Here is a 17,967-nt window from a genome sequence, read left to right on the forward strand (position 1 = left end):
TAAAATATTCAGTGGCAGTCTAGATATGACAAGCAGCTGATAAAGAAGGCAGGGGAGGACAAAGGTCTACACAGTTATATTTAACCAAGCAAACTTTTTTTCTGTGCTTTACTTTTCAAACGTAGTATAAAGCAGCAAAACAAATATAACTAAAAGGCCCATCTTCTCTCCTCTTCTTTATCAGTTGGTCACTTTCTCCCAGCATCCACTGAATATATTAGGATGAAAACCTCTGCCGGATAAATGCATCTGTGACTGGCAATGCATGAAAAGGGGCCAATGTTTGGCTAATACAATCCATGCTGAATGCTGCATAGGATGACCAGACTCCTGGTAACCAGTATTTGTACTGTAGCTACGTAGCAGGTACAGCATGATTGTTTGTGATGTCATGCTTATTATTCTCCGTGCAATCACACAGGATTGGAGTGGCACACCTTACCCAAGCCTCAGGTGCTGAACCTGTTTGCCGGGCTAGGTCAACCTGACATCAACAGTATACGGATAAAGTTTGGTTCGTACACCTTTAGTCAAGTGCAATTTCTGCATTTATTGCATGATTAAGCACAGGTTTTGACAATTTTTTCGGGGCCATGGATGGTCCCCTTCTTCAGAAAAGTGCAAAACATACAGTGACACCGTTGTGCAACACAAGAATATATAGTCTGGTGGTGTTACCACCCATGCAATCAAAGGGGCAGGGCTGCTCCTCCCACTGCTGCAACATAACAAACCGTAAACAATCAATAATTATATCATCTGATTCAATTATACAACATCCAAGGCCTAATACTGCATCTCACTATGGATTTGTCACTGACCTGTATTGCCCACAATGTGTCAGAGTCCCCCGGTGATGCCATCCATCTCTGCTATGCCAAAGCCTTCTGCCACCGGTCCGTGCGTACATGGGTGGAGCCATCCCCATCAGTTCAAACTGATTAGCGAGCAGTTCACGCCACATTGGTCAAAGCCGTTAGTTCCAATCCTCAGGGCATATGTAAACTAACATGGTGTTCGGTAAACACAGCAGAGCGCTTCGCTCGCTGTCATAGTGACGACGTCACATCCTGCCAGCGATGTCACTACTCTATGAGAGCTTGGTTGTCATAATAACCTACGCTGCTCACCAACACGACCATGTTGTCTGCCTATATTAAAGGGGAACTCCATCAAGGACATGGAACTAAAAAATAAATTTGCATATGCAGAGAACAATTGCTTAAAGTGAACCTCCGGACTAAAAATCTACTCAGCAGAAATGAAAAGGCTTGGTGTTTCTTTAACAGTTTCACAGCATCAGAACTTTGTTTTTCTTACCAAAGCAAAGCATCATTTTTAGCTGCATTTTTAGCTAAGCTCCACCCATAAAAGCAAAAAAGCCCGGGCTTTTTTTCCCTGATGCTGTGCAGAGCATGATGGGATTTCCTATGTTGTTGTTCATGTTGCCTAGCAACTGGGAGAGGTGCTCAGGACACAGGACAGTTGGAACTGTGTCTCATGCTCCCTGTCACCTCCTTTCAACCAAAAAGATAGCTGCCATCATGAAATCAAACATTTGCCTGTTCTTTTAAAACAAGGTGGGTAAGAGATTATATTACCTATCTATTTTAATTAACATAACTAATGTAACTTAATGACAGTATGTTTGTTTAGGCTGGAGTTCCTCTTGAAGCATTGACAGAACGATGCCCAGCATCCATCCAGTTCCAAAACACTCAGACACAGGGGCAACACAGCGTCAGTGTACTATATCAAGTGTATCTGCAGATTGGGGGAAGTGCAAAAAAACAAAAGGAGCAAGGACACAACTACAAGGGAAAATAGGGGAGGGAGAGAAGGGGGAGGATCATCATGGAGAACAATGCATGACCTAATCCCAATAAAAAAAGTGAATTAATCTAATACATTTCGGAGACCGTACAGGTCAGTGATCCATAGGACAGCACAGTGAGATGCAGTATTAGGCCTTGGATGTTGTATAATTGAATCAAATAATATGATTATTGTTTTTTTTATGGTTTGTTATGTTGCAGCAGGGGGAGGAGCAGACCTGCCCCTTTGAGTGCATGGGTGGTAACACCACCAGATTATATATACTTGCGTTGCACAACGGTGTCACTGTATGTTTTGCACTTTTCTGAAGGGGACCCTCAGTGGCCCCAAAACAATTGTCAAAACCTGTGCTTAATCATTCAATAAAAGCAGAAATTGCACTTGGCTAAAGGTGTGCAAACCAAACTTTATCCATATACCATAATTCTCCATGGTCTGCACATCTGAATACCATGGTTCAAGCTGAGGGTTACACTTAGAATGTCAGTGAAGAGTGATTACCAATATTCTACCATTACCATTGTTAAGTTTTCAGTGCCAGCCCCCTTTGCTCTTTCACAATGCCTAACCTTCCATTGATGTAAAATTATGGCTATTCAGTTATTGGCTATGTCAGTCATTGGCTATGTGCTACAGCTTATATTTGGCATTCGTCTGTAAAATAACCGAGAACAGGCACCCATACCTTACGCCTGGCACCAAACAGCATCTTGATTCTATTTAAAGCAAGCTTGAACTAAAGTTTCTTTAACTTTTCTAAACTCATCTCCTTCATGTTCTGCATAACTAAATAAAACTGTTTTACTAAATGTACACTGCCATCTCATCTTACTAGCCACAGCTTCAACATTTATGGGATCTGTGTCATGTCAGCTATCACGTTGTTTTCTGCAGATTCTGAAAATCACATTCTAGGCATATTTTACACTCCTTTTCTGACTGACAGATAATTGCATTCTCAGAGTGCAAGAATTAAGTATATGTCAAGAATAGTACATCACAGAGCTAGAGTAGATATAGGTATTCTGGCAGAAGGGACACAAGTAACAAAATGTATTTTACTTTAAAAAGAAACCCAGATACACTTAAACATTGCAGACTCAACTTGCATCAGTTTCAACTTGAGGAAGATTAATGTTTACATGAAGTTATTATCTGGTTATTAAGCAAATTGGTGTTGTGACCTTTGGGTTGCCTGTGTTTAGAGAAAAGTTTTGAAAATACTCCCTACAATGGTGTAGTTATTTGACAACCAGACATGCATGGCACTGAAAGAGCTGGAGGAAATGCATGGTTCCTCATCTACCACCTCACTCACTTCACTCCTTGTACTCCCCCACCCATACATTTCAGGAACCCCATATCATCCTATTCATTTTCTCACTCACATCTCACCCTACACACACCCTTCTTTTCCACCATGTCCACACCTTAAATATCAATGTTTTCCCTAAACCTCACATAATCTGTTGTATAAACCGTAGCGAAGATGGAGAATAGTGTCATTAGTTCTCTCAGGTTTTTAGTTTTAAAGGACAACCGAGGTGACATGTGACATGATGAGATAGACATGTATATGTACTAGGGCTGTGGAGTCGGAGCAATTTTTGGTACCTGGAGTCGGTGGTTTCAATAAACTGAGGAGTCGGAGTAGGATGATTTTTTAACCAAATCCATAGCCTTTGTAAAAATTAGACTAAGGAGTCGAGGAGTCAGAGTCGGAGCAAATTTGGGTACCCGGAGTCGGAGTCTGTAGTTTCATAAACTGAGGAGTTGGAGTCGGATGATTTTTGTACCGACTCCACAGCCTTGGTATGTACAGTGCCAAGCACACAAATAACTATGCTGTGTTCCTTTTTTTCTTTCTCTGCCTGAAAGAGTTAAAGATCAGGTGTGTAAGTTACAGTTTCTGTCCGGGTCGGGACCAAGTCAGACTGGGTCAGACTATAGCATAACCCTCACTGATTAGTAATTACAGCCATAAAACACTTTCCTGGCAGTAAATGGCTTCTCAGAGCAGAAAAGAGATGAAATAAAGGGTCAATAATTCATAGATTTGAGCTCTGGCATACTTCAATGAAGATGTCATTAAGCAGAGACAATGAAACAGTAAAACTGGATTTAAATATAAAATAAAACTGTGCGATATAATGATAAAGGTCATTTTTAGGAGAAGGAGGATAGATACAATTATTTTTCTCATCAGCTTATTTTCACCTCAGATGTCCTTTAATTTAATACATTGACATCACAACTTATGACATAGAAGGATCACTGAAGAAGAAGCAAAATTTCAAGATTGACTGTTGTGGTGTAAAGTTTGCTTCTTCCAAAGCAGTCTTGATTTCACATTGCTTTCAGTCAAAAAAGAAGTAGAAAATCTGAGTAAGGCTTTGTTCACATTATAAATCATCATGAGTGATTTATTGACCTATTTTTAAAGCGCTTTTCCCAATGCTTTTCGCTTAAAAAAGCGCTTTTACACTTTTTCTCATCAATGATTTTTTTCACTTCCTGACGTTGGTCAGGAAGTTAACTCTTTAACCTGGAAAAGACCTGACAATAACCCCCCCCTCCCCATGTCCCAGCAAGCACTCTCCATCCTGTGCTCCCCTAGCTCAGTATACAGAGTATCGGTTGCAGCGGTAGCAATGCTTCTCTCACCTCCTCTGAACACTCCAGCAATGACAATCTCTCGCTCTAGTGCCCGGCATCTCCAGCTCCTCACGTTGCGTGTAATCATGTGGCAGGCACTAGAACAAGAAGTGAGCAGTGTGAGGATGGATGGAGGAGGCACAGAAAAGGAGGAGCAAAGGACGGGGGCAGCACAGGATGGGGGAGCACTAGAGCACTGGATGGGGGGAGCACAGCACAGGACGGGAGTAGGACAGGGGAGCACAGAATGGGGCGAGCACAAAGGATAGGGGGGAGCATGGGCCAAGGGGGAGAGGTTAGCGACAGTGGGCCTTGGGTGGTAAAATGTACAAATCCAGCTCTGAGTTACACTAGTAATTGTAAATTTACCACATGGAAGGAGGCACCCTATGTCAACATCGTCTCAGCCTAGTGTTCAGTATCGGAGCCCAATTTCAGGCACATAAAAATTCTTCACTAAACTCCTTATCCAGTGTACTAATTTATCATGTATTTCTAGTCACAGAAATGAGGTAATACAGCTGGGATTGTGGCCAAGCTAAAATGCAATAGCACATTATTATTAAAAAAATTTTTTTTTCCATCAAATGCATCTTGAAAAGGGACATAGAGAACAATAAAAGCATTACAGAGGTTCTATGCAAAGCATATATATATGGCTTCAACTCAGCTTTTGTTTTCTTTTCAGGAATCATAAAACATGGTGGTGTGAAACCTAACATCATTCCGTCATATTCTGAGCTGGAGTTTTATCTGCGTGCTCCATCAAGCAAAGACCTCACTGATTTAAAAGAAAAGGCCAGTGCTTGTTTTAAGGCTGCAGCTGCTGCAACCGGATGTAGGGTGAGTCTGGATTCTCTTGTAGATATAATGAAGCAATAAGCTTAAGTGCTCTTTGTATTAGAAAGCTATGGCGATTGCCACATTGACCTTCTAAATGCTGGCTCTCTACATCTGTTGTGCCCAACTTGTGTATCCAGGGCTGCATGTGGTCCTTTAATTTCTGATGCATGTCCTCCAGACTGTTTCACACATGAAAAAGAATTCCACTTTCGACCTGTCACAGCATAATTTATGAAAACATGCAACTCTACAGCTCAGACCTGTGTGTGGTTCATACCCTGTTAAGCTCTAATGTAAAGGACCTATTCATCTTATGTTGCTTTAAGATCATTTCCTGTAGTACCCCAACATTGAAGACAGCTAGCTTTTAGCAATGCTGGAACACCATGCCCAATTAATATTATTATGCAACCCAGCCTCCTCACAGTCCTCCAAAGAGCTCCATAGACATAGATCAGAAAACACTGATTGGCGGAGAGCTGAACATGACTTTGTACAGCAGTGGCGTAGCTAGAGATCATGGGGCCCATAGCAAAACTTTCATGGGGCCCTGAGATGTAGATACTCATAAGCAATGCCACCTGCCCCTACCCTATGGATATGAGTTAACTGGGCATTTTACATTCTCAAGCAATCAACACTGCACATAGTTAATGGGCAACGAGACGAAGTCACAGAGAGGAGGAACACAAGAAAGTTAACCACTTCAGCCTACATTGTTGTTTCACCTTATGCATCCCAGCAACTTTCACCTCACATTCATTCGCCAATAACTTTATCACTAATTATCACACTGAAATGATCTATATCTTGTATTTCCACCACCATTTAGGCTTTCTTTGTCTGGTACATTCTAACGGGAAGATCAAGAAATGGAAAAAAAATCATTATTTCTCAGTTTTTGGCCATTATAGCTTGAAATTAATACATGCTACCGTAATTAAAACCCATGTATTGTATTTGCCCCTTTGTCCCGGTTATTACACCATTGTTATCACAATGTATGGCGCTAATATTTTATGTGGAAATAAAGGTGCATTTTTTTCAGTTTTGTGTCCATCACTTATTACAAGCCCATAATTAAAAAAATAACAGTAATATACCTTACTACATACATATTAGAAAAGTTTAGTCCTTAAGGTAATTATTTATGTAATTTTTTTTTATTGTATATATTTTTTTATTTTTTTTTACAAAAACTCTTTTGTGTAGCTATTGGGGAGTGTGGGCAGTAAGGAAATAATTAGTAAAAAAAAATGTAATTATCTGGAAATTTTTATTTCCAGGTGTAGTTTTACTATTTGGCCACAAGATGCCCTCGCAGCCCACTTCTGCACGCATAGTATTACTATGCTAGCGGAAGTAAAGCGTGGATGGGGCAGAAGGGGATTTATGAAAGACGGAGCTGTCTCGCTGATTGTGTCCATCTTTCATACGGGGACTTAGATCAATGAATGGAAACTGTTTTCCCATTCATTGATCTCCGGGCTAATGAAAGGCTGCAGGAGCGCGTGTGATTGCTTGCCCGGCTCAGCGGCAGCAGGGCAGGCTATCTAGAGGGATATATCCGTTCAGACAGACTTAAGTGGTTAATGGTCAATACATTAAGTACCCACTGGGCCCCTTATGCTCCAGGGCCCCATAGCAGCGGCTATGGCTGTTGCTACGCCCCTGTTGTACAGGAAAAGGTTAAAAAGGGGATCTAGAAAGATCATTTAGGATGACCATTATTGCAAGCAGAGGCGTATCTAGAGGGGTACAGGCATGGCTTGTGCCATGGGCGCCACAGTACCATGGGCGCCATGCTTGCCCCTGTGCTGTACCACCATATCTGTCTATGTTCTTAACCCACATTCCTGCCCCATGCTGCGCTGCCATGCCTGCCCCTGTGCCTCCCTGTCATTGAGACCTCACATAAAATTACTTATGTTAATGGGGAACAAGGCTACTTAACTTATGTATGTAGGGTGCACTTGGATTAGAGTTAGAAAAGAGGCCAGAAGGAATAATAAATATTTCCATAAATCATAAAGCAATATCTTGAGCCAAAAAACACACCACAGAAAGTAAAGACCAGCACCATCCAGATGTATTATTGCTCTTTAATAATAAAAAGACACTACAAACATCTTGCGACATTTCAGAGGAAGCTACTCCTCTCTCAAGCTTATGTCAGTGTCTAAAATCACATAACATTCACTAGGCCTTATATAGTAACAAGACATGGACATGGACCAATCACGCCTATGGCGACCAATCACCAAAAAACATAGGCAACCATAAAACATGTAGGCGAAAATGGATGCTGTTTTTAGAGGGAGAGGGGGCTGTAAAGGGGAATGGGGGGTTTAGAGGGGAAAGAGGCTCTGACTGGGGGGGGGGGGGGGGGTCAAATTTTTTAGAGTTTGCCATAGGCTCTTTATTACTCAGATACGCCCCTGATTGGAAGTATGTATGGGTCTTTCCTATCTTTAGTGGTCAATTTTCACATAAATAGTGCTCAGGAGCTCTCAACAGTCTCTGAGACCACTTGTTGCTTTAATCTTCTGGATGAGAATCCCTGATGTCAAACTATATGGAGCAGTATTTCCTTCAATACATAATATTCATGTGAACCATCACTCCGTGCTTCATTGCTGTGCAAAGTTTACATTCCCCTTGACCAGGGCCAGATTTACCATAAGGCACTGTAGGCACATGCCTAAAAGCGCCTGATGATGGAAAGGCATCTTACTCCCCTCCCCTAGTGCCTTCCTTCCTCCTTCCCTTTGCAGAGTCTCAAGCAGAGCTTAAATGAGAGGTTACTCACCCAACTCTCTGCATTCCTTGATGAGATCTCCCTTCAGTCGGAAGGCACCACTAGCTACTTAATAAAGTGGGTACCTCTGGCTACCTAATGGTAAGGCACACCTGTCGCTACCTATGACGGGTAAGGGAGGTAAGAGAGGAGTGACAGCTGGGCCAGTCAGCACACTTGCGTTGTGGTTCGGTGGGGGTTTGTAGGTTGATGGAGGGCGACGTCTACAGTGCCAGGGCATCTGTGTCTGTGATGTAAATCCGGCCTAACCTTGACTGGTAATTTCAAGCATTGGTGCACGGTTAAACAGCTAACAGACCAGCCGACCAGTGCTAATCATAACCTCTCGGGCTCACTGCCCAACTTCCAGCTCTGTCCACTCCAGCATCAACTTATAAAAAGATGCACCTAATAATGTAACAATGTTTATTAAATGATTTACAAAACATGTAGCTATATATTACTATAATTAAGAAGCGTGAAAGTTTCTTTGCAACTGCTCACAGGACCCAATCCCTCCCCTCTCAGTAGCGGCTCCATGTCACCGCCTTGCAAGCTCCACCCAATATGTTTCGTCTCAATTCCTCAGGGGCTAAGCATTTTTATACCATTATGTGCATCTTGGAGCTTTGTAGAGAGTGATGCTAGAGTAAAGACAGAGCTGGAAGTTGAACAGTGAGCCCGGAAGGTTATGATAAGCACTGGTGGGCTAGTTATTTGTCAGTCAGCAATTTAATCCAGTGAGCATACACCAATGCTTGAGAGTGTTGGTGAAGCAGTGTATACCCTATACATGGAACTGCAGGACGGAGTGATGGTGTGTGAATATAATGTATTGAAGTTAATACTGCACTATGAGGGCTGATATATTTATTTTTTGAAGAAATCTGTGGGACATCTGGGATTGTAGCGAGAGGTTCCAGAGAGTGTTGAGCACCATTTGTGTGAGAATTGACCATTAACAAAAGAGAGTGTACTCTGGATGTGGAACGAAACAGCATGCTTTACATGACTACTGTATATTAGAATATTTGAATCTAGTGTGTTCAGTTTATGTGGACAGAATTTGAAGCCGCATCTACACGCGTAGATGCGGCCGCGATGTTCCTTATCAATCGAGCCGCTGATGCGGCTCGATTGATAAGATCCGACAGGACGGATCTCTCCACCGCCGATTCCCTGCTCGCTCCCCGTGAGGGGACAATGGCAGGGAATTGAGCGGAAGATAAGCGGCGCCGGCGGGGACGAGCGGGGAATCGGATGCGGCGCACGCGCGGCGAGTGGGGACGCGGCGGGGACGCGGAAGAGGCGATCCGGCAGCCTCATCTACCCGTGTAGATGAGGCTTAAGGGATTATAGTGAGAACACTGTCATGCTCTGGTCTTTACTACCTTTAGAAACATTCAGGCTTGGTCCACACTGGTCAGTTGCAAAACACATGTGTTAATGTGTGTGAACTGCAATGGAGATGAGATATAAACTTTAACACAAAGCATGGATGCAGTGAGTTAGAATAGTGCATTCAGTTACTTCACAATACTGTGAACAGGTCCATAGAATTGTATGGGCAGTGAGCTGACATGGAGAATTATTCTGCAACGCAACTGAGCACTGTGAACGGGGCCTAATAGAGGGCGCTATTGCGGCCAGGAACGCGAAAAATCACTCACGTTCCCAGGCCTGTCGCCGAAACTAGAAGTATCTGCCGGCGGGGACAGGAGGATCCGTGCGAGACTGCGTGGGCACGGGGCTGGTAGAAGCCCCAGGTGAGTAAAACTTTTCTCCTTTTTTTTTTTTGCCTTAAGTGACCCTTTTTTTTTGGCCTTAAATTACCCTTTAAAGACAGTAAAATGTGTCTGCTGCTAAAGCTTTATATTTAGGATATCAGAACGCTTCCCTGTAGACTATAGACTGCTGGATTGTTATCACAAACCATTAAGGTACACATACAGTACATGATTAGATATGTGGTACAACCAGTAAACAATCAATAACTTAGTTATTTTGCACCATTAGATATTAGACATGATGTCACCAGAAATCTAGTCTAGTATCGATCTAATTTATACAGCTGCTAGATTTGTAATGCCTCACGCAGTACAAAGCTGTGCAAATTTTTATCACATGCTGCATAGTAAGGATTGATTTCCTAAAGTTAAGGGTTCAACCCTTAAAGAGAACCCAAGGTTGGTTTCTGACATCAATATTAGGACACAGAGGCACATTCTGCTTACAATGCCCAGCCTGTGTGTCCTTATAGTGTGCCCCAGGCTCCCCCCGTGCTCTGCTGTCCCACAATATAAAAACCGCCAGGCTAGCGAGATGCACATTGTCACCGCTATAGAGTAGGCGGGGGAGCGGCGCTGAGTGGCATCCAAAAGGTAAACAGCCGACTAGCGAGAATCAGCGTGTCGTTAGTTTGGCGGTTTTATAATGGGGGACAGCAGGGCACGGGGGGGGGGGAGACTGGGGGCACACTGTAAGGACATAGAGGCTGGGCATTGTATGCAGAATGTGCCTCTGTGTCCTTATATTGATGTCAGAAACCCACCTCGGGTTCTCTTTAAGATAATGACTGAATCCTAAATTTAAAAGCAAGATGTTAATTCACAGAGAGAAATACAAGTGATAACAACTCTAACGTGTTTGAGGAATTATCTCCCTGGCTGAGCTATAGTTAAGTGGAGTATTACTAGAGACTGCAATGTAAAGTGGAGGATCCTGAGATGTATTTTATGAAGAAGAGGACTCTGTATAGAGAGAAGTACACAGCAGGCACACAGAGAAGAAGGAAGAGAAATACATCAATGTACAGTGTGTGTGTGTATAAATACATATACATATATATATATATATATATATATACACACACACACACGCACACACACACACACACACAGCTACACAGAGACACAGCCACTCTCTCCTTCCCTGGCTGCAATACACAGGAGCCTCCTGCAGACTGGTTGTAATTTCCCAACAGACGGAGCAGATTTCTGCCTGCGTGTACTCCTCCCCTCCCTGTCTTGATAATGATCTCACTGTGAAAACGTATCACTACATGTTAATAAGGCAAGAGTTTCTTTCGTTAATTGACACTGCAAATTCCGATGGATGTGATATGTTTTCACTTGCATTATTATTCCTAGCATGATTTTAGTGAATTGTGGTATAGGTTTAGCCCAGATGGCTCTCTCACAATTATAAAGGGATACTGTACTTAAGTAAAACGCAGTTTAACCTTCCTGGAGCTTCTTGCAGCCCCCTGCAGTCATCCTATGCCTGCACTGTCCTCCCATGACCTTCCAGTCAGTCAGCAGCAGCAGCAACCCCTTCAAAGCTGGCCGGTCGTGGCCAGTCGCAGGCTACTGTGCATGCACGTCCCTGAGCCATGCACATCCTAATCGCGATCCCATTGCTGGGAGCAGTAGCACATTCTGCACATGCACAGAATGTCGCCGTGCACGGGAGTCACAGCTGCTGACTTGAGGGTGGCGGGAGGACAGCACAGGCACAGGATGACTGCAGGGGGCTGCAAGAAGCCCCAGGTAAGTTAAAGGGGTTCTTTAATGTTTTTTACTGGCCCCTGCAGATGTCCTGTCCTACACCGATCCTCAAGGATCCTCCGGTCCCCCGCTGCAGCTCACATTCCATTTTTTTTTTCAGTTTTTTGTTATGAGTTGAACATCACTGCACCTACACGGCCGTGGCCAGGCCACGCACGTCCATGCTCCTGCTCACGTCGCCGAGACCGTCCTGCACAGGAGCAGTACGAGAAAACTCCCCCGGCGATGTGAGCGGGAGCCCCAGGTAAGTGAAACTTAAAAAAATAAAAATAAACAACCCCTTTAAACTGTTTTTATTTTTTAGACTTAAGATTTACTTTAAGTTGTTAAGCTTGCACAATATTTGCTAATTTGGTTTCCTCATACCCTATGTATCCAATATTAGCCAGCAGTGGTACAGTTATGGTGTATCCAAATTGTCGTTTTTGCCTTTTGTTGTGTGCTTGGTAACTTGAATTATTTATTTTGTTTTGAAGGTTGAGATATGTCCTACTAGCCACGATTATACCAACGTGCTTCTAAATAAAAGCCTGGCTAAAGCTTATATGGAGAATGGTAAAAAACTGGGAATGCAGTTTACTACTGATGATCTAGTATTAAATGCGTTGTCAGGTAGGTATAATAGTTTGATTATTTTGATTATTTGTTACCTTACTATGTTTATTTTACTCACTTTCTCTTAAAGCGGAATATAACCCTGCATTTCAACTTTGCTCTAAAACATTATTTACAGCATACTATTTGCAACCAGCATTTTTTTTTACTAGACCAGCATTGGAAGGGTTACACAGGGCTTTAAAGTTCCTGGAGGTTTCTGCAGACGCATCCGAAGCTGACATAGATACATTTTGTTTACATAAATGTATCTATGTGTTGAATGTGACTCACTGTCTCTGACTGAGAAGGAGCTGGAGGACAGCCAGAGAGTGTGTAACATTTCTCAATAGATACATTTAACTAAATAGAATGTAACAATCTGAACTTCTGCATATCTCTCCACGGAACTTTAAACCTCTGTGTTTAACCCTTCCAATGCTGGTCTAGTAAAAAAAAATGCTTTTTGCATATAATATGCTGTAAATAATGTTTTAGAGCAAAGTTGAAATGCAGGGTTATATTCCGCTTTAAGCTGGCACACTCTACAGTTTTTCATAAATCATTAATCCATTTTTGTATGGTAAAGCTTGTACACACGCTAGAGGGTTTTCATTCGAGTTGGTGGGTCAAAGCCATGTACCGAGAATATAGCATGTGTACAATGGCCCCCAATGCATCACCAAGAGATCCATAGTGCTGGATCATCTTGACCAAGCATATTGTTCTATTTCTTAAAGCCACTCCATTGTGTGCCACTCTGTCATCCCTCTTCCCCTCTCCACAACAACACTCAGCCCTAAACTGTCACCCCAAGAGTTTTTACGCATCTTAAGGGAACGTACAGGAACCATAGCCGGAGGCCGTGGAGGGTGGTATCAGCTTAGTTGAGCTTGGAGGTGTCTTTCCCACGCTCTGTGTAGTAACTAGTTGAATTTGTGGATACCGCTGTCTTCTGTGTGTTGTTTTATGGAGTACAGGTAGTCCCCGACTTACGAACGCCCGACTTATGAACGGCCCGCCGATACGAACATCATGAATTCAGTGTTTCCATGGGAACAAGCCAAAAAAAATTTCAAATTGGACTTGTTTTTGAGAAAATCAATTTAAAAAATTCAAAGAAAAATGGCTTTTAAACTTGTATAAGCAGGGGCAGAGGTGACACAGAGGGGGACACTGGAGGCACAGGGAGCACAGAGGAGGTACAGGGGGCAGAGATGGCACAATGTTCCGACTTAAGAACAGATTCAGGTTAAGAACGAACCTACAGTCCCTATCTCGTTCGTTAACCGGGGACTACCTGTACTTGTTGGAACTTTTACTGGAATTTTTATTGGCCTTCTTTTATTAATGAAGTTTTAAGCCTTTACAAGACTACTAGAAATTGCTATAGGGAGCCTGTTTGACGCATTATTGGTGTACTATAAGCACTATCCCACTACTTTAACAAGCAGTTGCACTTGTTATTGTAGGAGGCGTGTGTGAAGCTGTTTCATTGTCCAGATATAGAGATACAGATGTAGTACATTATTTTGAGCCTTTTCATCCTTTTCATAGATTATAGATTTGTGGATCCTGCTGGCAGATTAAGTCCCCTCATTGGCTACAGAACCAAAAATGGATGGTAGATGGTGATGTGGATAAACTGAGCAAAAAGGTAGATCCAGGGGCACGAAAGGGAGATTACAAGAACATCATTGTTGTGAACTTTGGCAAACCTGTACTATTAAGTAAACTTGTTGGTGACTTAGATGCCACTTTGGTGACTTAGTATATATCCTTCTGTGGAGTAAGAGGGTGTTTGTCACTTTAGGAGCTATTGTATAACATTTTGAGTACAACGAACCTATCTAGGTTCATCAACCAAATTTGTTCTACAATTCTATAGAATTATTAGGTCCACTGTGCAGAGAGATATTTAAAAACACTTTTCCATTCGGTGCGTTGCGATCTGAAAATCGGATCGCATGCACTTTTCTGATGGGAAATCGCAGCAGCACCAGAATAACACTGTATTCGCGGTACCCCTTTTTCACCACAGCGATTGTGTGAGTTGCAATTTTTATCAAAGCACAGTTGCATTATCTACTGCAGTTTTTGCGTGATTGTGCTTAGGTATAGTCAGTGGTAGTTCACAAAAATTGCTTACCAACTGCGATTTTCATGCAATATCATGATTTGCAGTTGAAAAGGGCTCTAAGGGAGTTTTGACCTTCATCAGTGCCAGGTTTGAATAATTTGATCAGTACTTTAACATATGCTAACAGAGTTGAGAATAAAAATAAAGCAGGAGAATGTTCCCTACTCCTTTCCTTCTCTCTTCTGGCAGATTTTATTGTTTCCACTATACGGGAATGGAGAATACCTTTTTTTGTAACTTTTTTTTTAATATAATGTGCTTTCTCCTTTATTTTGCATCTTGAAAGAAAGGGGAAAACCGAGAGCCCAATATGGTGTAGTATGTTAATGAGGTGATGTCTGATGCAAACACACACAATGGTTATACTCACAAGGACGGGTCGCCTCCAAGACAACCACTGGATAAGCAGGCGGGGAGAATTTTAACCTGACCCCGCTCAGGGTTAAGAAGTCGCTCTCTGTAGATAGAAGGAAATGGGAATACACCCCTCCACCAAGGGTGGACTAAACCATTATGTGGTATAACAACAGAGGCGCCAAGTAGAGTAAAATTAGTTAAAATTGTTAAAAAGGGGGAAGTGGGTGGACTCACCTCCCTTCTGAAAAAATGGCCAGACAACGGGTAGGTTACTTCAAGTTTAAAGTAACATTTATTTGGAGCTCATAATAAATGTTACTTTAAACTTGAAGTAACCTGCCCGTTGTCTGGCCATCTGTTCAACTTTTCTTTGTAAAATAAGTGCAGTGTTTCTGCACCCAAGTGGTGGGAAGATGAATAGTATCGGGCTTGATTCACTAAGACAAATAACATGTCTTATCAAAGTTAACACGCCTTATCAAAGTTAACACACCTTATCAGAGTAGCATAGCGAATGCTACAAACTTATGCCTGCTAATTAACAATGACGAAAGCTCCACTCGTCCTGCCCTGAGCCCCTGAGGGTTCGTGAAGTTCCGCTCAATGTTCCGTGCAAAAATGAAAGTCTTTATTAGATCATAAAAGTAGTAGAGAACAGCACACCATGTTCGCTGACATGTTTTGGACAAACACTGGTCCTTAATCGTAGCAGGAATCCACATTGTAACAGTGAGCATAAATACATAAAACCAAACCTCACTTTGAGACCAATTAGGGGAAATGCCCATAAAAAGAGGGTGGTCCCCCATACTGGGGAGGGCATAATGTATGTTAAAAGCATTGTAAAGAACAACACAAAACAATTAAAAACAATTAAGGAGATGTCACTTTAAAGTCACACGCAGCACATCTAGTGACAAATACTGCCAGGTAAACAGAGGAGAAATATACAAAACAGAAGATTAAAATAGTGAAAACTTCAAAGTTATATAATGTGACTAAGATCCCATTTAGAATTTAGGTACTTTGCTCCGAGTTCCTATGGCCGGGTGAGTAACTATCACCGCGGCATACATCACACTGTGCAGCCACAATGAGTTGTCTCTCCTGCCTCTCCCCAGCCATTAACTTTAGCCAGCCACACTACATACTCACCTGGCACTGTCCATCCAGCCCATCCCACCTGTCTCCACCCCCCCGCCCCCCCCCGGCCAGCATCCCCACTTGCCTCTGCACCCCCCACATGGCTCCTTCACCTGCCTTCTCTGGTTAGCACCCTGAATTGCGTCCTTACCTCCACATGGCTCCCTCAGGTGAGGGAGCCTCTGCACCCCACCCAGCGACCTCACCTGCCTCTGAACACCCACCCAGCAACCTTACCTGCTTCTGCACCCCCACCCAGCAACCTAACCTGTCTCTTTCCACCCACCCAGCAAACTCAGCTGCCCCTTTCCACTCACCCAGCACCATCAGCTGCCTTTTTCCATCCACCCAGAAACTTCAGTTGCCTCCTCCTACCCACCCAGCACCCTCAGCTGCCTCTTCCCACCCTCCCAGCATCCTCAGCTACCTCTTCCCACCCAGCACCCTCAGCAGCCTCCTCCTACCCACCCAGCACCCTCAGCTGCCTCCTTCTACCCACCCAGCACCCTCAGCTGCCTCTTCCCACCTACCCAGCAGCCTCAGCTGCCTCTTCCCTCACACCCACCCAGCACCCTCAGCTGCCTCACCCACCCACCCAGCACCCTTAGCTGCCTCTTCTCTCCCACCCAGCACCCTCAGCTGCCTCTTCCCACCCAGCACCCTTTAGCTACCTCTTCCCTCACTCCCACCCAGCAACCTCAGCTGCCTCTTCCCTCCCACCCACCCACCCAGCAACCTCAGCTGCCTCTTTAGTCCCACCCACCCAGCACCATCAGCTGCCTCCTCCCTCCCACCTACCCAGCACCCTCAGCTTCCTCTTCCCACCCACCCAGCACCCTCAGCTACCTATTCCCACCCACCCAGCACCCAACAGCCAATTAACAGCAGCTGCCACTGTGCCAGCAGTAGCCTGTGATTATTAGCTACCATTTATTTGTTTTTTCCTACTATACATATGTAATGTGTCACGAGAATTGGAATGTTTGGCGTGACGTGTCCCGACTTAAAAAAGGTTGGGAACCACTGACCTAGGGACACCTAGTGATAAGTAAATGTCCTTCAATGGCCTCAATTCACTAAGCAGTTTAGACTAGTCTACAGATGGTTTTTAGTCTACTTATGGTTTGGTGTAATGTTTTAGACCTGTTTTTAGACCTGGTCTAACATTCAGTAATTACACAATTCACAAAGGCAAACAAGGAGTAACCACGCCCACTTTTTCTGACAGAGATTAGACCAGCTGATTTCTGTAGGTATAGTAATTCTGTGAGGTATTTTAGATGTGAGGATGGAACCTTTTGAATAAATTATGCAGGAGTTTAATTGTATGCAGAGGAGAGCTCATCAAAGGAGAAGGATGTCAGCCATAGCTACTTGTTTGTGCAGTGCATCTTTTGATCTTTTCCCCTGCTTTACCCACCTAATTACCAAATGGTTTAGACCAGGTCTAAAAACAGGTCTAAAACATTTGCTAGTGGGGGCGTGGTTTGGCCACAGAGGCTGATGGCTGCTTGAGACTGCAGCTCTCTGTGGAAGACACTGAATCCAGCTACTCACAGCGTTCCTGAGTGCCCTTGTTTCAGCTTAAAAGGTTGGAGAAGCTATAGAGATGTAGCAGGAGTGGAATACAGCTACAAATCGGAGGAAATCAACTCCTATTATCCAGAGAAGACTGTCTGAGTTCTTCAGTGAAGAAGACCAAGATGGCCGCCGCTATAGGCCCAGAAGCAGCCCTGACGACAACTACAGAACACCTCCACCGTTGGAACAGAGGAACCGCTTCGCACCCCTATATACCCCCCACCCCAGGGGCATCTCTGAGGACCCTGATGAGGTGGATGATGACTCTGGAGGTGTCAGAGAAAGAAGTCCGCTGAAACCTCTAAATACGCGTGAGTACGCGTCCAAAAGTACGCATCCCGCTACCCGCGATCCTGCATCAGAGCTTCCGCATCCTTCTGACCATGCGCACGCGTACACGGAAAAACGTACGCGTTCTACTGACCATGCGTATGCGGAAGAACGTACGCGTACTA

General features: G+C 43.6%; 1 protein-coding gene across 1 annotated transcript in view; it reads left to right on the forward strand.

Moving 5' to 3' along the window:
* Positions 1 to 17,967, forward strand: part of PM20D2 (peptidase M20 domain containing 2) — a 93,501-nt gene that overhangs the window by 55,080 nt on the left and 20,454 nt on the right. Inside the window, exons 4-5 of the mRNA XM_068231134.1 lie at positions 5,180 to 5,334; positions 12,174 to 12,309. Of these exons, the coding sequence (XP_068087235.1) occupies positions 5,180 to 5,334; positions 12,174 to 12,309 (291 nt within the window). The remainder of the gene's footprint in view (positions 1 to 5,179; positions 5,335 to 12,173; positions 12,310 to 17,967) is intronic.

This window comes from Hyperolius riggenbachi, chromosome 4, assembly GCF_040937935.1.
Source record: "Hyperolius riggenbachi isolate aHypRig1 chromosome 4, aHypRig1.pri, whole genome shotgun sequence".
Classification (NCBI taxonomy): Eukaryota; Metazoa; Chordata; class Amphibia; order Anura; family Hyperoliidae; genus Hyperolius; species Hyperolius riggenbachi.